General features: G+C 34.3%; 1 protein-coding gene and 1 pseudogene across 1 annotated transcript; one reads left to right on the forward strand and one right to left on the reverse strand.

Moving 5' to 3' along the window:
• The first annotated feature begins 5,918 nt into the window (after positions 1-5,918).
• On the forward strand, positions 5,919-8,614 carry LOC111397845 (zinc finger MYM-type protein 1-like). Its single transcript, XM_023024817.1, has 3 exons — positions 5,919-6,272; positions 6,429-8,213; positions 8,519-8,614. The coding sequence occupies exons 1-3, from the start codon at positions 5,919-5,921 to the stop codon at positions 8,612-8,614; spliced, it is 2,235 nt and encodes a 744-aa protein (XP_022880585.1).
• Positions 8,615-16,206: 7,592 nt separating this feature from the next.
• LOC111397846 lies at positions 16,207-22,439 on the reverse strand (annotated as a pseudogene).
• Between the last annotated feature and the right edge of the window lie 475 nt (positions 22,440-22,914).

Genomic DNA, 22,914 nt, shown 5'->3' on the forward strand with positions numbered 1-22,914 from the left:
TATTAAACGTGCCAACTGTACGGTCTTATTCAACACAATATAATATTATGTCCCTGTTTGACATATATTAAAAAGAGTTTTTTTTGGGGGAAAAATGAGTTTTAAAATAGTAATTTTTTTTTTGAGAAAATGTAATTTAAAGATCGGAATTTTTTTTTATGTTTTACATATAAAAAAGAGTTTGGATTTATCAGATATCAGACAAGGGCCATATAGTAAACATCCACTATCCATATACAAATGAGGAAACATCATTTAGGTAAGGATTAAACTGGATGTACATATGATGAAGTTATAGACCTTGTACATGTCACTCTCATGGAGGTCGAGCCCACATGGGACCTGATCCATTAAAAAATGGCCAAAAATAACACCGACACCACCCATTGTGACTGATCTGTAAGAATCATCCATGTAAGTGCAGCTCGGCCCTTTAGGTAAAGCACTAATTTTGTACCAGTGTAGTGTTGTGGACACTCGTCTCTTGATTGCGCCTACCCGGAAAAGAGCGTCGGCAAGCTTAATCTTAAGGGATGAGGTTGAAACAATTGATTTATTCACTTAACTTTACTTTTCAAGTAATGCCCTACATATACATAATCTTTTACATATTGATGACATGAGATTATATTTAAATTTAATTGATTTTTTCTGTACATCAATCTGTAAATGCTTATATATAAGTAGCATTACTCTTTTCCCATATACATAATAAAACCATCTCCAAACAACTTATTTTCAAGTGACTTTCCATATAAAAATATGTAAAACTACGCATTTCGTTTGCGTTTTGCATATACCGTAGCATTTGGACCATGCCCGTCATTTCACACTGAATTGGACGTTCCTCCTAACCATGTGAAATAAGAGAGAAAAAAAAAAAGGTGTTATGATTAATTAAAAAAGAAAAAAGAATTTTCAGAGAAGTGATTTAACCGAAAAGGTGAAACTGATGTGAACATTGTTTGCATTCAAAACAACGGCCAGCCTAGTAATAACAGTTTTGCTAGGTATAATTTGGTTGGCAAATTTTTTCAGTGTCTGAGATGGCTAACATTTTTGTCATTGATTTTAACAACGTTTAAAATGATCAATAACATAGATTGTTACACCTCATTGAATGTCAACAAAGATGTACGTTTTCAATGTACCAATAGCAAAATTCCAATAATAAACAAAATACATGTAATTCTCATAAAATTAAATTATTGTGTAACCTACAAATAATTAAAATATTCGTGAGATAAAGACTTGCCTCGAGTCAAATGTGACATGGTGTACATGATTCTTGTGATAGCATATTCAAATCGTTTGCTTTAGTTAAGTGAGATTTGTTATTGTTACAATACAGTATTGTTAGGCGTCAAATTGTTACACCAACTTCTTTTTGGACCTTGCTATTCATCCAGAGCCACATTCACAAGCCCCCCACCCTGTTTTATCCAGGGCCCATGTGGCCTTGAACGAGCTGCATTATCCCCCCTCCCAACCCCCTTTTTTCCAAAGGCCGAGCTCTTTAATTGTTTTTTGTCTTGCACAATTTGAGAAACGTATTCTTTGTTGAATTGTCAATTTATCAAAACCTATCAAGATAAAATCTAAATACTGCCTTGTGTAAATAGGCCTATGATGAAATTATATATCTACAAAAGAATTAACCTTAGTAGCTATGTTTGTCTCCTTTTAAAATAAAACTCTTTAATTTTCAACCACATATATTCAAATAACAAAATATTTTTCACGTAGATCTAAAAATTTTCCTTATTTTTTAACCGTGCATTCTTCAAAAAATCATCATTTTTTCTTAATAATCATCAACAGGGCTAGATAAGTATTAGAAAATTAGACAAAATAAAAATCCTGAAATAGTGAAAAAAGTTCAATTAACAAGATATATAAGAAAGAAGTTATCTGACGACTAATTTATATGTTCAATGATGTTTGCAGTGATCAAATTTACGACCATTCGATGAATATAAAGATCAAATGGTTATCTGATAACGAATTCACGACCATTTGATGAAGAAAAATATCATATGGTTAGATAATCGAATGGTTATTAAACAACATTAATAATGACGATTGATTGACTTGCCTCTTCTCATATTGCATGGACAAATTGGGTCCACGGAATCATTTGGGCCATCAACGATTAGATGGGCCAGTGGTCCACTACGAACGGGTGGTAGCTTGGTAGACTGGTAGTAGGGAAAAATCATAACTCAGTGATTTAGTTTACACCTAATCATAAATCAGGTGTATGGTTTGAAAATGAAAAACTCAGGATAAGATAATTAATTAAAAATATTTATTACTTAAATGTAATAAGATCATAGTTATATAATTATTGGTCACCGGTACATAATTACAAGTCACGGCTTATTTATTAGTCACATATTGTCAAATTATTGGTCACGGATTATTTAGAAGTCACAAATCAATAATTTTATGGGTCACAGTTTATCTAATTGGTCACAGTTTATCTAATTAGTCACAGTTAAAAAAAATTATAGGTCATAGTTTATCTATTGGTCCCATATTTTCAAATTTGTTGGTCAAAGATTATATTTTTAATAAGAAATGATCAAATTTTAAGGTCAGATTTTAATAGTTAATCAAAATGAACCAAATAATTGGTCGCATACACTCAAACACCCGATCCCAATCCCGATCCACCACCAATACTTGGTTACACATCGACCAAATAGTTGGTCACAGACACTCTTCGTCCAATCACTTCGCTACGTTGCCACCTCCACCACCATCGTCACAACAACCAGCTACAATAACAATAACACAACACTGCTGCCACCAACGTCTCTATCTCACCACTATCATGACAACACCACCCAGATTTGAACCCACGCCACCACCACAGTAGGCACAATCACCACCATGCCAACACGAACTCGCCATGCTCTCAGCAACCAAGACAGTCCCCATGGCGACACTGCACAAGCCGCAGCACCACTACTTAACAACCACCAACACCACAACCACCACTAAAACAACTACTTGCAAAACCGAAAACAAGTAAAACCACCTACTGCTAACATCAAAACGATAACAAAAAAAGGAACACCACCATCGATTTGTGCTGCAGTAAGCGCTGCTCACAAGGAGCGACGACGGCCATGGATGGATCTGCAATCACACGATATGGGTAAAATAATGCAGCAACTCCTTTTGACTGACGATTCGCGCTCATTCTAGGGTGATATGGATTGAAGATAGGTGATGGGCTGGGTGACGATGATTGGAAGATGAGGAGTACGTGATTGCACCGAATTCATACAGGAGATAAGTGAGGGGCGTTTCACTGGAGAGAGATGGTGGGGGAAAGAGAGAGTTGTGGAGATAAATTAGAGTTTTGATAGATGGGGACCTGATTTGTGAATAATGAAACATCAACCCTGATTTTTGAATAGTGATCTTTAAAGACCTGAAATGATGTAATTTTCTCTTGGGGGTTTTGGCAACTATTTTTCTCTCAAGCGCCCAAAAATTAAGATGAAATTATTTATTTTTTTGAATTAATATGAATTATTGAGAGAAAATATCATACACACCGATACTTATTATGACAATTGTAGAGACAATTGTTAATATGCAATTTTTTGATAGGCAGAAAATATATTTGTAATAATAAAATTAGTGGTTACATTGACATTTACATTGAAATAAATTACAAGACCACTAAACTAAAATTCAGCTTTTTTTCATTTGAAAATAAGTAAGTAAATAAATAAAATTCTCCACGCGAATAATATTATAATACGAAACAATAGATAATAGTTTTGTAGGACCCATACAATATGAATTAGTCAGAACTTCCTCAAATAGTGTCTGGCTTCCTTCACTATCATTTGAGAAAAATGGTTGGTGTGCAAAAATTAATTTACAGAATGTTCACATAAATCTCACAAAAGTGTGGTTCGATATGAATAAATAATGCCAAAAAATTTACTCGCCCCTGGCCCCAATGTAAGGTGTCGATAGAGGTTCCTGTACACCAATCATCTCTCATCATTTGATGGGGTCAGAATTTATCGAATGATAATTAAAACTACAATTATTATGTATGATTGATTGGAAGATCGAGTGGTTTATAATGCCCTGGAAGTGGGGAACACTATTAGACTTTGGACCCTCCAGTACTGGATTTCGTCGTACTTTTCTAATTGTTGCTATCTGATTTGGAGTACCATTGTTTTGGTGGGCCATCGTCTCTTTTGGGTTCACTCATAAATCGGCCCATGTTAAACTTGCTAAGCAGTCTTCTTTTGCCAGTCTCCACAAAATTTTACTCGTAATATTTGCTGAAATATGTGGGAAATTAATAGGGAAAAAAATGTATATACCCTGTAAGAAAATATTATTTTTTTAAAATATTACAAATTGTTATACATACCTAATATGCTAGATATTATATAAAATAATATTAAAAATACTATTTTCATATAATTACTCCAACACACATTTTATAACTGAATTTTAAAGCAAGACATATTTCTTACCAGGTTCATGTCTAATGACTGTCATATTATATGAGCATAAATACAAGGAAAATTTTGATTTTCATTAAGGTCATCTATCAATAAATTGAAGTAGGTATCACAACATTAAATGGCATGAATCCATTTATAGATCAAGTAGATGTGCTTTGCTTCCAACCAGGGCCGGCCCTTGGGCCCAGCCACCTAGGCCACCGCCTAGGGCCTTCAAATTTTGGCTTGGGCCCAGGGCCTCAAAATCCATAGTATTTTCAATTCCCAAAATAAGAAAAATGCTTTGGGGCCTTTGGGCTTGGACCACATGAATTAAATTATTTTGCAGACTTGGTCCACTTGGAGTCCCGAGTCCGTATACAATACATACATACACCACAAACCGCCCAGCCCGTTATGTTTTCAATTCGACTTCCTCTAGTCTCTGGTTCCTCTCAAATCTGAAATCTCAATCCTAGTGAATCCAGAATCCTTTGTTGTTGTCCAAAATGCCCCATCTTCAATAATTTGTTTCTCTATTTCTCCATTCAAATCTCGAATTCTCTATCCTTTCGTTGAGGTAAAACCCAGTATTTTTGTTGACAGAATTTGTTTATTTCTTTTTGTTGTTCTTATATGTAAGTATCTATATGTTTGAATTATTTTTTTTGTGGGATTTAATTGGTTGGTTCTCCTTGAAATTCTTCATGATTTATTATCTGGGCTCGCTTTGTTTTCTCAGATGTTTTGTGATATTTTTGGTGGATAAAGAATTATAGATCGTGCCAAGAAAGTAAAATTTCGAAATTTTTATTTATGGATCAATGATTTATGATTGGAAATTTCCCGTTTATCCTGTAGATTTAATTTTTAATTTTTTTATTTTTGTCTGACTAGGAATTTATTTTGGCTCAATTTTGATTGTATGAATTGCAATTCAATTTGATTTTTTAATTTTAATATGAAAAAAAATTTAATCATATATGTTTGAGGCATTAAAGATAATGGGTTCTGGTATCCTATATTCATTAGTTTCGATTTTTAGGGTTATTTATTTTTTCTTTCGAATTTGTACATAAAAAAGTTGAATTTCTGATTAGGATTTAAACTATTGTCTATTGATGTCTTTGCTAGTTGATTATATAAGTCCGTGAAATGTTATGAGTCCATAAGAAATGGTTTGCGAAATTTTGGCTGATGATCATAAATTGATCACTCTGTTTTATGTGTGTTTCAGAATAGGAATTCAGTAGCTGGCATAGTTCAGTTTTTGTGATGTTAATTTACTTCAACCTGTTATTCTCATATAACTTCGTTTATTTATTATTTCTTGCAGGTTGATTGTTGAATTTCTACACTTGGAATATTTGAGAATCTGGGATACTTTTAAGTAGAACTCAGAATCAGGTTCTACCGTTATGTACTTTAATTATGTCCACTAGAAAATTTGAATCTGGATATTCTAAAAGAAAACGGCATAAGAAGGTTGAACGATTGATTAAACCTCAAGAGGGAGCCCTTGATAAATTTTCTAGTGGTAGTAAACAAAAACATAATGACGATGTAGTTCTTGAAGAAGTGTTTAATAAGAATGATATCGACAATAATACAATTGAAAAACATCATTGTCTGGTAAATGAAGAGATATCTATCGAGGATGATGTTATGGATGAAAGAAACATCAATGAAAAGATTAGTGAACCATTCTCCTTTAATATTAGTGATCTAGTGAATTGGGAAAATATGAATCAGAATTTAAGAGATTTAATCGTAATGAAAGGTCCGGTAAGAGATAATGATGTAATTTTTTCAAAAGATGTAGCTAATCGACACTTTTCCTCTGTTCATTACACTCGACGGTTACCCAATGGAGAGAATCATGATAGAAAATGGTTGTTATAATCAAAAAGTCTGGATAAAATATTTTGTTTTTGTTGTAAGCTATTCAGGAATGATGGGGTTCAAACTCAATTGGCACATGATGGTGCAAATGATTGGAAAAATATTGGTGAAAAACTAAGAACACATGAAGTGAGTTATGACCATATCACTAACTTGAGTAGATGGATCGAAATGGAAATAAGATTTCAAAAGGAACAAACAATTGATAAAAGTGTGCAGGAACAAATCAATAAGGATAGAGAACATTGGAGACAAGTATTGTTGAGAATAATATCTATGGTTAGAACTCTTGCAGAAAATAATTTGGCGTTTCGTGGAGATAATGAGAAGATATACCGAGAAAATAATGGTATCTTCTTAAACTTAATTCAAATGATTGCTGAGTTTGATCCTGTAATGCAAGAGCATATTCGTCGAATTCAAAATAAAGAAATTCATTATCATTATCTTGGACACAAAATTCAGAATGAGTTGATACTTATGCTAGTGGATGAGATCAAGAAAATAATCATCGAGAAACTCAAAGAATCCAAGTACTTTTCTGTGACACTTGATTGCACTCTAGATTTGAGTCATGAAGAACAAATGTCTATAGTATTGAGGTGTGTTGATATTTCAGCAAGTCCAGTGAAGGTAGAAGAATTTTTTTTAGGATTTTTATTGGTGGATGATACATCTGGAAAGGGACTTTTTAATGAATTAGTGAATGCGTTGAATAATCTAGAGCTTGATATCGATGACATAAGGGGTCAAGTATATGATAATAGTGCTAACATGAGAGGAAAATATAAAGGGGTACAGAATAGACTACTACAAGTAAATCCTAGAGCATTTTACACTCCTTGTGGGTGTCATAGTCTCAATCTTGCACTTTGTGATATGGCTACTTGTTGTACAAGAGCTAAATCTTTCTTTGGAGTGGTACAACGTATATACACTCTATTTTCATCATCTACTAAAAGATGGAAAATTTTTAAAGATAATGTAAATGGCCTTACTCTTAAGCCTTTGTCTCAAACACGTCGGAAAAGTCACGTTGAAAGTATTAGAGCAATAAGATTTCAAGCTCCACAAATAAGAAATGCTCTACTTGAATTGGCAAGAGTTGATGATCCTAAGACAAAAAGTGAGGCGGAGTGTTTGGCAACATATGAAATAGAGAATTTTGAATTCTTACTTGGGATGGTTATTTGGTATGAAGTGTTGAATAATGTTAATAGAGTAAACAAACATTTGCAAACAGAGGACATCCATATTGACGTTGCTATAGACCATTTAAAAGGGCTCATTTCATTTTTCAAAAGCTATAGAGAAACTGGGTTTGAATCGGCCGTGATTGATGCTAAAGAGATTGCAAGTGAATTAAACATTGAACCGATATTTCGTGAAAAAAGAGTTATACGTAGAAAGAAGCAGTTTGATGAGATTTCTTGTGAAGAGATGACAGAAACAGCTGAAGAATCTTTCTGGGTCAATTATTTCTTATATGTAGTAGATCAAGCTCTATCATCGCTTCAAAATAGATTTGAACAATTTCAGGAATATGACGATATTTTTGGATTTTTATTTGATTTGGAAAAGCTTAAATCCATTGATGATGCTACATTGAAGTGCCGTTGCATTAATCTTGAAAATTATTTGAAGCATAACATAGTATCTGATATCGATGGAATGGAATTATTTTCTGAGTTGAAAATTTTAAGAGAAGCAATATCTACAAAAATGAATGGAGCAGCTGATGTGTTAAATTACATTAAGAGAATGAATAGTTGTTTTGCAAATGTTTGGGTTGCTTACAGGATATTATTGACTATCCCAGTCACTGTTGCGTCCGCTGAAAGAAGTTTTTCAAAGTTAAAATTGATTAAGTCTTATCTTCGATCAACTATGTCACAAGAGAGGTTGAATGGATTATCTATGATTTCTATTGAAAAAAAATGTTGGAAAAAGTTGATTTGAGTTGTTTGATTACTAATTTTGCATCTCAAAACGTGAGAAGACTAAATATGATGCTAGCTTAATCTCTCGGATTGTAAGTGATATTTTATTTAGCAATTTCATCTTTTATATTGTACAAATTTTTCATTTAAATATAGATTTTTTTAATTTAAATATTGTTATATGTGTAGAAAAATAAAGTATGGGGCCTCAAGATTGCCGACTCGCTTAGGGCCTCCGAATTGTCAGGGCTGGCTCTGCTTGCAACGCAGAAGAGATTTATTTAATAATTGAGTTCGATAATACACATGGTATATTGATTACTTAATATTAGTCTCATCCCATTTCACAAAGTGACAGAGTGTTGACTTATATGATTACGTAAAATGATTTTCAATAACTCCGAGCAGACCTAGCAAGTATTATCTTAGCATGGAAAATTCGAAAGGAATCACTCAATTTATGAAAGTGAAAGAATTTTTTTAAGATTATCGAGTCAATTAAAAAATGATCCTAGACATGCCCAACCATCGAAGTCTCATAGTTGAAATGAAACATGCCTAGAAAGATAATGAACGTTCACAACATAGTCCCTAGAATGAGAGTAATTGCTCTGATACCAAATTAACGTAATAATTTGACAATGAACAAAAAATATTGAGGATCAAAGAAGGCAAGATGAAATTTGTTAGGTCAGAAGGTACATATTACAATGAATAAGCTCTCATCTATATATAGCAAATAATCTAAAATTAATAAAACTAATGAACTATATCAAAAAATTAAACTAATATAATCTAATTTAAACAAACATAATTTAAATTAAACTCCATTTTAAAATTCTATCTTTATTTTATTTCTATCTCCATAAGTGACTCAATTGTCACGGAGGAATTAATAACTTGCATCACTGGTTAGGAACAAATGTGGGCAAGAGGATGCCTTTTGAGGTTTCTTGTATGTGGTTATGGAAATAGCTCTTGCAGATTTATAATGCTGATAGCTTTTTGGTGGTGATGGGGTGTAAGGTAAACAAAGCCTCAGTTCTTGTATTTGTTCTGATAAATATTGTGCCGTCCATTCGAATGTTAAGTTCTATTGAATGATTGTATTGGACAAGAATGATGAACACGATAATAGATAAATCTTTTATGTGTTTAATCAATAGTGAGGATAGTCATAAAAAATCTATGCCCTTGATGTACAGCTTAGATGGTATAAGTAATGGAACAAGAATCAGGTTCTAGAGATTAAAATGCCAAAATGTAGTCTTAAACACAACATATTGAGAGATTTTAGTATGCAGAAAATATTCCATTTTATGACTCCCTTTGCCAAAATACGCTCTCTAGAAAGCCGTAAGTATATATTTAGAGATTATTAGTTATTCTATTCATATTTTATATCGTTAAATATAATCGTCTTTTACTTCGCTTGAACCAAGTCGAGACTCTTGAGGGCCAAATAGAATATGAACTATGTCATTTAGAGTAGTACGTACTCAATCGTTAGTTGAATAGCTTTAACCTTGTTTATTGAATAACTTGATCGACCAGACTTATTTGAAAAACTTGGCCAATTCAATTCTCGAACTAAATTCATAAAAATTAAGTCAAATTAAGTATTTTTTAAAATGCGAGAATTCAATGCTGACCTCATCTTCTCACATTCATTTTTTCAACCGTGCTTCACGTACCTAGGGGAGCCTTACAGACTTTTTCTAGAATACACACATACGTAGGGTCCACGTAATTTATTATTATTATTTTTAATACATGTGGAGCTCCTGCACAATGAGGAGCCCTGTAAAACATCCGTGAGTAAAATTTTATACACTGGACACTTCTGTTATATTTAACCCCTTCTAGTGATTTTGTAATGTTAAATCGTATGCAATAGCATTTATCGGTCACTCAAAAAATTTCTTCAATATCTAATTACATAGATATTGCCTCCATTCTTATAGTCTTATTAAAAGTATGAGCCACATTTAAGAAGTGGGATCATTTCGTAGATTGCAAACAGTTATTAGCCCCGTTTGCTTCTCATTTTTAGAAGAATAAGAATGAAAAATATAGTCGTTATGAGTCTCACACAAGAGATGTAAATTCAAATTTGATGGTTTGATGTGATGGATGATGATCATATTTTTTATTTTAATGAGAAAAGAATAGAACCAAATAGGAGCTAATTATTATGAAAGGAGTTGACATTTGTTCATATGGGCCCGAAATCCCCTGGTAACCTTCAGTGGTTCACATAATCAACAATTAATCAACACATATTAAATAATTAGCTTAACTAACTCAAATCCATCATGATTCATTGCCGACCCTTTTTCGATCCATTATTCTTCCTCAAAATTTGGGTAAAACTATATTTCTTTATTAATTTTATGAGGCATTTATCAAAAGAATTTTTTTTAACACTTTTAACACTACACCAGAAAAGGGTTATTGCAATGGTCAAAAAACATTGCAAAAAGTCATTTGTAACGTTTGAGCGTACGTTGCGAAATTTGATGTTGCTATTGAGATAAGACTTTTTGTAGCGTTTAAAAAACGTTGCAAAAGCCTAGTCTGTTGCAACGTTGCGAAAGTCGATCTATTCCAACGTTGTTTAAACGTTGTAATAGCCTATCTATTGCAACGTTTAACAAACGTTGCAATAGATAATTCACATTTTTTTTATCTATGCTTAAACACTACTAAAAATCCTGTTCTTTGATCAAATAAGTCATTCAAAACTAACAAACATGTACCACCAAAATAATAAACTAACAAACACATTACTCATTAAATTTGTAAAATATTCAACACATATTCTCTTCCAAAATAAAATTAAGAGTCTCCAAACATGTACTACCAAAAAATAATTAGGCAACTACAAAAATCGAAACTTAAACTTGAAATCGTCGCATGTTACTCGATCAATACCATTGCCACTAAGAGTCTAATACCTTAATCAAAAAGTCTGATACTACTCTTTGGCCAAGCAACAGTACTTTCCATGGCTTCACTAAGAGTGCGGAATTCATTTGTGGGTTTGTATAGGGTCAAATTACCCATGTAGACTTCCTCAACCCAAACCTTCCAACAGTCTCGATCGAGTGACAAGTGATGCACCTTTGCACTTGGATCTGTTGTGGCAATCTTCTCTTCTGCTATGACTTCTTCCTCCTCAAACATGTATCAATGCAATAGTTGACATCTTGCATTTGTCTTAGGGGTAATACTTCCTTGGACACCACTTCCTTGGTGTGACTACAAATTCATAATAAACAGAAAATATTCTTTTTAAAATTAGAATGCTACAAACTGAATATATATTAAATAAACATTTAATAATATAGGAAATGAAAACCTGAGTAAAAGCATTTGAATTCCTATCCTCCACATTCTGTACAATAATACAAAAATTACAAAAGTTATTATACATGTAATTGGCTATATAAAGCTATATACTCATAAAATGTATAAAAAGTAACTACTTATAACCTGCTAAGAAAACCTGATAAATGCTTCCATTTTTTCTTCTAATGTCCCCATCCTTTGTGCCTGAGTCTGTACTTAGCTTTCAAGTTCTCTAACTCTCCCACTACTTTGTATTTGTCTATCCACTTTTGATGGTACAACTCCAAATCCGAGTCCCCTAACTGTCCCATGACGTTCGGGACCAAAAACTTGAGCTATAGCATCATCACAGATGGAATCTTCGGCAGGCGTATCGAAAATTGATGTGGCACAATCTTCAATCTTTTTCTACACTTATGGAACTCAAATCAAATAGTAGCAAGTGATACAACTAATAAATCAAATTATGCTTAATTGACCATTAGTATAATACACATACCAATGTTTCGGCAACTGCTTCATTAATTGGTTTACCATCTTTTCTGAGATGTTCATATTTCCATACTTCTGTTCTTAACCCTTTTAAACGTGGATTCTTTTTCTTCAGTACAAATGTAGTAATCAAATATATTGAAATTGGACAATTCAAGTAAAAATACATGATATGTTCGTAAGAAGTACCATTTCATAAGCTACACGTGAATAACCCTTTCTACCCATAGTATGTAGAAACTTCTGATTAGTTCGCATGTTGCTGAACCTGGAACTTTTCTCCCATAGAAAAAAGAACGAAGTATAAAACAACAATAATTAAAATAAGGGTTAAGCTTTACATGCAAATATACTTACATGAAAATAAGCAGAAAGAGTATTATCGACAAATTTAACCCATACTTCTTCAAAGTTGATATTCTTTGGTCTAAGAAGGCTAATAGTGCGTGCTCTATTCACAGATGATTCAACTTGAGTTCTAATTTGTTTCTTGATTTGAATATCATCCAGTACTTTCCCATACATTGAAATGTCATTCTTTGATGACAATCACTAACATTGAACATTTGCTATATTTATGCACAGGCATGAATTTAAGACTTTAGAAAATGGTATCATTAAGAAATAAATAAATACAACGTCCAGGTTTGACGAAAATATTAATTAATTCTAGTAAAAAAACATTACATGGATCAAAATAATTTTGGGAAAATTCACAAAAAAGAGTTTAACTATAACCCATTTCAAAACTAAGATTAAAGGTTTAAAATTTCAAAAATCATATATTTATTAAATTTTATGTTTGAAATAATTAATTAAAATTATATTTATAAATTAAATATACGGTCACCATTTTATACAATTCGATCACAAATTATCGAATTAATTGGTTACAAATAATTTTTCGGTCACAATTACAAATTTTATAGATCACAAATTATTTCATGGTCACAAATATCAAATTAGTTGGCCACAAATTATGTTTATGTTACAAATTAACAAATTTTTAGACCACACATTATTTATTGGTCATAATTTATCTTTTTTATTGATTACATATTATTTATTGATCACAAACAATTAAATCATTTGTGACCACCACCTCACCACTATCACTAGCCGCATCACTGCCAAAACAATCGCAACCGGAACCACCACCACCACCATCATCTCATACCACTAGCCTACCACTGCATAACCACAAACCCCACAAAAAAAATCTCCAAATCTGTCGTTAACACTACCACCAGCACCTATATCAACAATAACCACCATTGCCGCATCAATCACAACATCGCCACAACAATGACATTACATCACAGAACAAAGACAAACGAACATTGCCACCTCCTTGCACCACCGTTGTCACCTCCAATAAACTACCATTTTGAACTTCAAAGCCATTATCGCCACCAACACAACCTGCACCACAATTTTGTGGCCACAATCCCAACATCGTCAACAACACCAGATCCACCCGCATTTCAGCTAACAAAAAATACCCTAAAAAATACAGTGAATGCACACACACCCAAAAAAAACTATAATAGATTCACCTGCACCAACACAACCTACATGATAGTATTTGAATAGTGCGCCGCATGAGGAAGTGGCGACTCGACTAAAAACCCTAGCAACAATGCTCATCATCGGAAACCACAAACTACAAACCTAACCAGTGCTTAACCAATACATCTAACATCGTTAACGCTTGATCACAAGCTATAAATCACAACCTACGATATTGGTTTGACATCGTCGATCAACATAGCCCCAACGCTGCGTAGATCGAGATGTGGTACTGTGTATAGAGGTGTTACATGATGCGGCACTGCCCATCACCTCTACACCACTGCGATACCTCTGAGTCATTCGGTGACCTTGTGTGTGGTGGCCCTTCTTACAATTGTAACGGTTGTTCTGCTTCTCAACATCGCGTAGTGGCATTGGTTACTTTAGAGTGATGGGCTACAGCAGAACCTGCTTTAGAGCAATGCTATTCGGTGGTGGCATCATGAGCGCAGTAGTGGTGGTGTCTACGGAGCGATCGCGACGATGGAGGTGGCATCTTCGTGAGAGGAGATAAGTGAGAGATAGAGAGAGAAAACATATGAGAAATGATTAAGGTTTACGATTGAATTTAGGGCTGGATGAGATGGGATAACTATATATATTTTATAATATTATTATTAATATAAAAAGTTTGAATTAACATTTGATTTTTGTAGAGACAAACTTAAAATTCGATTTTTCTAATTGAAACTTTTATTAGGGAAAATTGCAGTCGAGGTACCAAACCTTTCGCTTATTAGCAGACTTTGTCCAAATCTTTAATTTGTGCCACCCACGATACCAAACCTTTCAAAAACTCGTAGTGGAAGTCCAAATGGATGGAAACTGTTAATTTGACCGTAGTTGACCAAAGATTTAATATTGACCATTATTTTGACTAATTTTAAAAGGATAAAATGGTAATTTTACATTTTTCAACAAAAAAACAATTACAATATATTCATAATTAAATCAAAACACAAAAATACTATTCATCTTCTTCTCCAATCCCCCTCTACACACTCACTCATCCACCCACCCACTTCTCGAAACCAACACCCACCAATTTCTACATCCATTCATCCAGAAATGCTTTTCTTAGAATCTAGATCTCACTTTGTCCAAGACATTTCTTTAAAATTAAATCCAAAACAAATGAAATAGAGACAACAAAACCTTATTCTCAATCAATTTCTCGACTCCTTTTATGAAGTTGATCCCAGATTACAACAAGAAAAAAGTCTTATTGCCATTAAATTAGAGGTTTTCCCCCACTCCATTTGATGCATTACTAGATCTACTAGAAAACTCAAAGCAATTAGATCCCTTCTACTCAAAATGAGTCTCTGAATACCCACATCAAATTAAGCTATATAACTGGTTCCTTGTAACACAAAGATCTAAAAGTACAATGAAATTAAGTGAAAATAGCTAATTCTTGACACTAATTCAACATATAATCTGTATAAAACTTCAAAATAGTTATTAATCTTACAATACCAAGTTCAAGTAAACATGATAATAATTCGCACATAATTCAAGCAAACAAAAATTCAGAATAACAGTCAAGTGGCTGGGGTGAAGGAGTAGTAATAATTTAGTATTAAGAAGGAAAGAAGAGGAAGGTGATATGAGTAAAGGGAAATTTGATAAGAAAATGGCTTTTGGTGGGTGTTGGTTTTGGGAAGTGGGTGGGTGGATGGGTGAGAGTGTTGGAGGGGGGGTGGAGAAGAAGATGAATAGTGTTTTTGTATTTTGATTTAATTATTAATATATTGTAATTATTTTTTTTTTTTTGAAAAATGTAAAGTTACCATTTTATCCTTTTAAAATTAGTCAAAATAATGGTCAATGTTAAATCTTTGGTCAACTAACGGTCAAATTAACAGTTTCCATCCATTTGGACTTCCACTGCGAGTTTTTGATAGATTTGGTATCGTGGGTGGCACAAACTAAAGGTTTGGGCAAAATCTGCTAATAAACGAAAGGTTTGTTACCTCGGATGCAATTTTCCCCTTTTATTATTTCCACAATAATCTTTTGCATCAACCCGCTTGAGATTTTAACCCAATTAACTTGAAATAATCTCCAATTTTAAATCATATCGATTTTTCACGTACTATATGATCCTAAATTATCTAATGCCAAGTTGTGACTTGGTCCGCATATAATTAGGAGAGATTATCCTGTCACCAATACGATAATTTTGTACACTAATTATTATGTTAAACTAATGTTTAAGTATATAAACTTCATGTACAAATGTACAATATTTTTCTTTTATTAACTCTTCAATATTAAGCCATCAATTTGATTTTGATAAAAATAATATTTTTAATAAATTTTGATAATATTTAATTAATAAATTAATAAAAGTTACATATTCAAAAAATATATAAATTAATTATTGACTTTTACTGAAATTTTAATCATTTTTTAACTAAAACGAATGAAAACTAAAATTCACATTTCATTATATTATATTAATGGACATCCCATAGCCCATCAATTGCCAGAATCAAACACTCATCCACCGCCATCCGTTATGGTCACCTCCGACTCTGATATCACATACGGCTTTAAGTAACCATTAACTATGGCACGAGACGTTGCTAAGACTCCAAGAATTCTTGCTTCGTCCCAAAATATGACATGGCCACCGGATTCTTCTATCTGATTAAGTCATCAGGCCCATCCGATTGCATAAAATCAACAATTTTTAAAATTTCAAATCAATATTATCGAACAAAATCACACCAAACAGCAATTTTGACTTTAACCTACCTTATGATCTATAGAAAGGGGAATTACAACACTGTTTCTGTAAAGAACAGCGCGGGAATCCCCACAATTAGAAACAATTATCTTTTTCGGGGTAACCAGAGCCATAACAGCGATAGATACAACGGTGTCGGACTGAGGGGTTGAAAGTCCACATATGCAATTATAACTGGCTTCGTCTATTGGATTTGAGAAAAATGAATTTGAGATTGTATTGTATTTGATAAATCTGAGAATGGAATGAATGTTTAATCCATTAATCCGTGCCTTCAATATACAATAATGCAATGTATATATACAACAAAAAAAAAAAGAATCTACTCCTAACTAACTTACACATAGTACACAACAATGAAAACGTAAAAAATCCAAGCTATACAATAACAAATCCCTTCTAAACTATTCTCTTGTTATTACTGCTATGAAATCCACGTGGCCTGTATCCTCTCAAGACTTCAGCCAGGTCATCTTTGAGCTACTCCAGTTGGATCATCCTCAAACTTTAACAGCCCCCCGCAAGATGGTGAGTATATATTCATTACTCCCATCTTGGACATACAAAGATAAAAGCTTTGGGAACTTAAAGCCTTGGTCAGAATATCAGCAGTTTGTGATGTGCTAGTAACATGTTGTGTGATGATGCTTCCATCTTGTATCTTATCTCGAACAAGGTGGAAATCAAACTCTATGTGTTTGGTTCTTTCATGAAACACCGGATTCGTTGCTATATGAATTGCAGACTTGCTATCACAATTTAGAAGTGCTGCTTGAGGATGAGTGATCTGTAAATCATTAAGCAAGTGCTTGACCCAAGTTAACTCACAGCAAAGATTTGTCATTGCCCTGTATTCCATTTCAGCAAATGACCGTGATATAACCTGTTGTTTCTTTGATTTCCATGATATCAAAGATGTCCCAAAGAACACACAATATCCAGTTATTGACCTCCTGGTGTCCAAACAAGCTCCCCAGTCTGAATTACAATCCCCGTCCAGCTGCAATTTTGAATTTGATGGATAGAACAATCCTTGTCCAGGTGATCTTTTGATATATCGCAACACTTTATGAGCATCATGTAGGTGTGGAACCCTAGGATTATCCATGTATTGGCTTAGTAGCTGAATTGAATATGCAAGATCAGGCCTGGTAATTGTTAGGTAAAATAGCCTTCCAATTAACTCCTGTAAAGCGATAGATCTGCGAGCAACTCTCCTGCATCCTTGATAAGCTTTATATTTTGATCAAGAGGGATTCTAGCAGGAGCTGAACCAATGGTGCCTGAATCTCCCAAGATATCCAGAGCATATTTTCTTTAACATATATGAATGCCATGTTTAGACCTTGCCACTTCACTGCCTAAAAAATATTTCAACTTTCCTAGGTCTTTAATTTTGAACTTGTCATTGACACTGACCTTGTGGTCATTAATGGTATCAATACAGTTTCCAGCCACTATTATATCATCTACATAAACCAAAATTGCTGTGAAAGAACTACCAGTGAACTTATGAACAAACTATAATCCGCTTTTGATTGCACGAAACCTTGCTCAATAATGAAATTGGAAAGTTTAGAATACCATTGCCGTAAAGCCTATTTTAATCCATAGAAGCTCTTGCGTAGTTTGCAGACTTTGTTGCCATTGATCTTTGAGTAATTGGGGAGCAGCTTCATGTAAACTTTTTCATCTAAATCACCATATAGAAAGGCATTATTCACATCAAATTGACACAAATTCCATCCTTTGATTGCTACCACTGCCAAAAGAGTTCTGTTAGTCACTAACTTGGCTACGGGCGAGAATGTTTCATGATAGTCAAGTCCTTCCTGTTGTGTGTATCTCTTCGCCACAAGGCGTGCTTTGAACCTTTCAATACTACCATTGGCATTGAATTTAATTTTGTACACCCACTTGCATCCTATAGTTTTCTTATTAGGAGGTAGGTCGGCCAAAACCCAAGTATCATTAAGTTCTAAAGCTTTAATCTCAGCTTTCATGGCATCACACCATTCGGGAGAGGTCATAGCTTCTTGATAGGTTCTTGGCTCAAAAAGATTTGTTATCGAACTTACAAAAGCACGATGAGGTGTAGATAATTTATCATATGAGATTCTATCACTAAGAGGGAAGATGCTACCTGCATTATTCATTTCCTTTTGCTTGTGCAACATCTGAGATGGGAGAGATGAGGAGACTTGCTCACCTACGAAGTCCTGCAAGTAAGAAGGAGCCCTTCAAATTCTTCCAGTCCTGCGAGATAAGTGTGTTGCAACATGATGATTTAGTTCTAAAGTATTACTGGGGAGTTGTGTAGAATCATGGCTAATTTCCATATTGGAGTTGGAGATTTCTGGGCATTCTGCAATATCGGACATGAATAAATCTGTTTGATTATTAGCGTGATGATCAATACCATTGAGAGGGGAGATGACATGATCATTTGAGCGACTTAGATTTTGTGTGAAACTGAGGTGATCAAAGTTAGACAAAGAAGTGTTGAATTCAAGATTTTTGCAAGGAAAGATGTTCTCATAAAATGTGACATTCCTTGAGATGAACACTTTGTTGGTCTCTAGGTCTAACAATCTGTATCCTTTTACTCCAAATGGATAACCAATGAGGCACATCTCTTAGATCTAGGATCAAACTTATGCCTACCATTGACAAGTGTGTTGGCAAAGGCAAGACATCCAAATACTCTTAGGTGATCATAGTTGGGTTTGGTTTGAAAAAGCATTTCAAAGGGGCTTCCGTGATCTAGAATGGGGGTTGGTGTTTTATTTATGAGGTATACATCTATAAGGACAAAGTCATTCCAATACTTTAAAGGCAGCCCACTTTGAAACCTCAAGGCTCTTGCCACACTCAAAATATGTTGATGCTTCCTTTCAACCATAACACTTTTTTCAGGCGTTTCAACATAAGTTCTTTGGTGCATTATCCCCCTTTTTTAGATAGAATTCACTCATGTTGAACTCAACTCCATTATCTGTTCGAATAGTTTTAATTTTTTGGCTTCAAATTGAGTTTCTATCATTGCATAGAAGTTTTGCAAAGCATTGGTGGCATCTGACTTTAGTTTTAGCATATAAATCCATGTGCATCTACTAAAATCATCAACAATGGATTAAAAATATTTAAATCCATCTCTACTCAATTCATTACAAGGCCCCCAAATGTCATAATGAATTAATTCGAAACATTTCCTTGCTTTGTGATGACTTACATTGAAAGGTAACTTGTGTTGTTTTGCTAAGGGGCAAATGATGCAGGGGTTGTTTTTGGAAGATGAAATGATGAGAATATTGCTCTCAGGATTGAAGTTGGAATATGAAGAATGGCCCAATCGGTGGTGCCATAAATCAAATTCTTCATTTTTATTTGTAGGAGATGCAGGAAGAGAACACTTGGTTTGTTTGAGAACCTCTGATAAAGCTGAAGAAGAAGCTTGTCCTTACAGCATATGATATAGTTCATCCTCCACCTCATCCATTCCAGTTGTTTTCCAAGTTGAATGGTCCTGAATATAAAAGTAATCAGAGAAGAAAACAACGCAGTAGTTTAGTGATTGAGTAAGTCTTTTTGTAGAAATTAAATTGAAAGTGAAACTAGGAATGCAAAGGACATTGTGAAGAATGATAGAATCTGAAATTTTGATAATTCCTACATGTGTGATAAGGACCTTTTCCTCATTTGGTAAGGTCACAAAGTAAGACACATTAGCATGGATGGATGTAAAATAAGAGGCAAAGCAGATCATGTGATCTGTTGCTCCTATATCAAGGATCCATGGAGCTTCAGACCTGTTTCCTTGCTCATGGTGAAGTGTTGATAAGGATAGAGATATACCCGACATTTTGTGACTGCTTTCATCAGATGGGAGAGTTGTGGCAAGGATTTGGACGTTGTTTGATGCAGGGATGGAATTTTGAGAATTGGTTGCTGGTTTAAGGAGTGCCATCAGCTGAGAATATTGCTCGTGACTTAGAGATACTTGGCCTTTGTCCTTCACTATCTCCTGATTAAGACTTGTTCTCGTAGAGACCATGTTGGCAGCTGATTTCCCTTTATCACTGAGCTTGTGACCTGGTGGAAATCCATGAAGTTTGAAGCATTTATCTGCTCCATGTCCTGGCATCTGGCAGTAGGTACAAACAGGTTTATTTGGATTTGCCTTGAAGCACCGTTCTAGTGAATGACCAAAGATTTTGCAATGGGTGCAATAGTACTTGTCCCTTTTATGTGATAAAGGATTCTGGCTACCTCCACTGAAATTCTTTCTGCTCAAAAGTGCCATGGAGTCGGAACTTGCAGGAATTGGACTGGATATTTCCCTCATCTTTTCTTCCTGCTGGACTAAAGAATAAACTTCATTCAGGTTGGGGAATGGTTTAATTAGCAGTATCTGAGCCTTAATCTCCTTGTAAGTCTCATTTAGACCCATCAAAAACTTCATAATGCAATCCCTTTGCTGGTTTTGAATCACAGTGTTCAAGCCTCCACATGTACAGTTGGGGATGCTTTCATAATTTAACAGTTCATCCAATAGGACTTTAAGCTTGGAGTAGTACATACTTACAGAATCCTGATTTTGCATTAAGGTGGAGATGTTCTTTTTTACTTCAAAGATTCGTGGGGCATTTTATTGGGAAAAACGCTGCTCCAGGTCCAGCCAAAGAAGGTGAGCAGTTTTAGCATAGATGGTGCTGCTTCTAATATCAATGGCCATAGAATTTTGCATCCATGTTATAATAACATCATTGCATCTAAGCGAATGTTCCATCAATGGATCATTGGGATCCTTTGGCTCACACAGTGTTCTATCAATAAAAACAATTTTATTTTTTGATCCTCAAGGCTCTCTTCATCGAACAAGCCCAAGAATGGTAATTGGTAGAATCCAAAACATGAGTAACCAGCATAATAGTGCTTCCATCATTGCTCCCAATATAGTATGGACTACTGGGATGAGTTGGTCATGGGGAAGAGCTGTTGGGTTGATTCCACCAATTTGTAGTTGATTTTTACCTTGGTTCGGATTGGTGTTTGGAGAAGGATTTGTATTTCTAGAATTGGATTCCCCAACTTCTGGCTTTGATACCATATTGGATTTGAGAAAAATGAATTTGAGAATGTATTGTATTTGATAAATCTGAGAATGGAATGAATGTTTAATCCATTAATCCGTGCCTTCAATATACAATAGTGCAGTGTATATATACAGCAAAAAAAAGAATCTACTCCTAACTAACTTACACATAGTACATAACAATGAAAACGTAACAAATCCAAGCTGTACAATAACAAATCCCTTCTAGACTATTCTCTTGTTATTATTGCTATGAAATCCACGTGGCTTGTATCCTCTCAAGACTTCAGCCAAGTTATCTTTGAGCTGCTCCAGCTGGATCATCCTCTAACTTTAACATCATCGGACCATTCTATAACTTCCTGGTCCATCTTGGAAAAACTTCTAAACATTAATTTTTTCCATGATATCTCACCGGGTTTTGCCTCCTCTTTACTATTTCGTGCATCTGGTCCTTGCAGTTCATGGCCACATGCAAAAAACCCAAATCAAGTTCAATCCTTCAGAGTAAAAACTAATCTTTTAAGTTAATCAAGTGTAAATCAAACAAGATTATATACATGTCAGCAGCCATGGCCGTCGTATACTCCAATAAAATGTATCCTGCCGGAATATTATTGCTTTGGCCACAAAGATGGGTGAATTGTAACTGCATCTTCCATATCTCTTCTTCTACCACAAACAGAAGTCGTGCTAAATTTCTATAATTCTGGAACGACATCAGCTTCAGTTTTCGTTAACGATGGCGACATAGTTTCCACCTGTTCCATTTGAAAACTCTCATTGAGTTTTCGTACTCCAACGACGGCGACACCGTCAGAACAACCACATCCACCTTTTGTCATTTCTTTTTGCCGTTCTCCAGTGGCGGCACCACCGTGGCATTGTTGGGTACAATATTATATTGTTGACCACCCATCTCTTTTTTTCCTGGCAGATTTTGAACTTGGCTCAACGGGTGTAGCAGCCTCGCTCTCACCAATTTTTATTCCACTATACATACCAACCATGATTTTTGCTTAATCCCAAATAAATATAATCGATGAAACACTTCATATCAGACTTGTAAATTCAAAGGGAATACCGAAGCCCGAAACACGAAAAAGAGAGAGTTAATAATACAAATCAAGATGAGAAACGAAAGTCGGAAGACAAATCAAAGAAAACTAAGTTTTTTTTTGTAGTGTGGGAGACTTGAAAGGACATGTAGTGAGGTGGGGGGCCACCGTAGAAAGGAAATGTATCGTACGTATGAAGTTGATGTCACGTAAAACGCTAAATGCAAGACGAAGGCATTTTGACCCTCCTAATTTACATCAG

Source organism: Olea europaea, chromosome 7 (assembly GCF_002742605.1).
Source record: "Olea europaea var. sylvestris chromosome 7, O_europaea_v1, whole genome shotgun sequence".
Lineage (NCBI taxonomy): Eukaryota > Viridiplantae > Streptophyta > Magnoliopsida > Lamiales > Oleaceae > Olea > Olea europaea.

Excerpts from the sequence above, each read along its gene's own strand:
- LOC111397845 (XM_023024817.1), top strand. The coding sequence starts at position 5,919 with ATGTCCACTAGAAAATTTGAATCTGGATATTCTAAAAGAAAACGGCAT. Across the intron at positions 6,273-6,428 it reads TAATCGTAATGAAAGGTCCG|CTATTCAGGAATGATGGGGT; the intron begins GTAAGAGATAAT and ends TTTTGTTGTAAG. Across the intron at positions 8,214-8,518 it reads TATTGACTATCCCAGTCACT|AAAAATAAAGTATGGGGCCT; the intron begins GTTGCGTCCGCT and ends TTATATGTGTAG.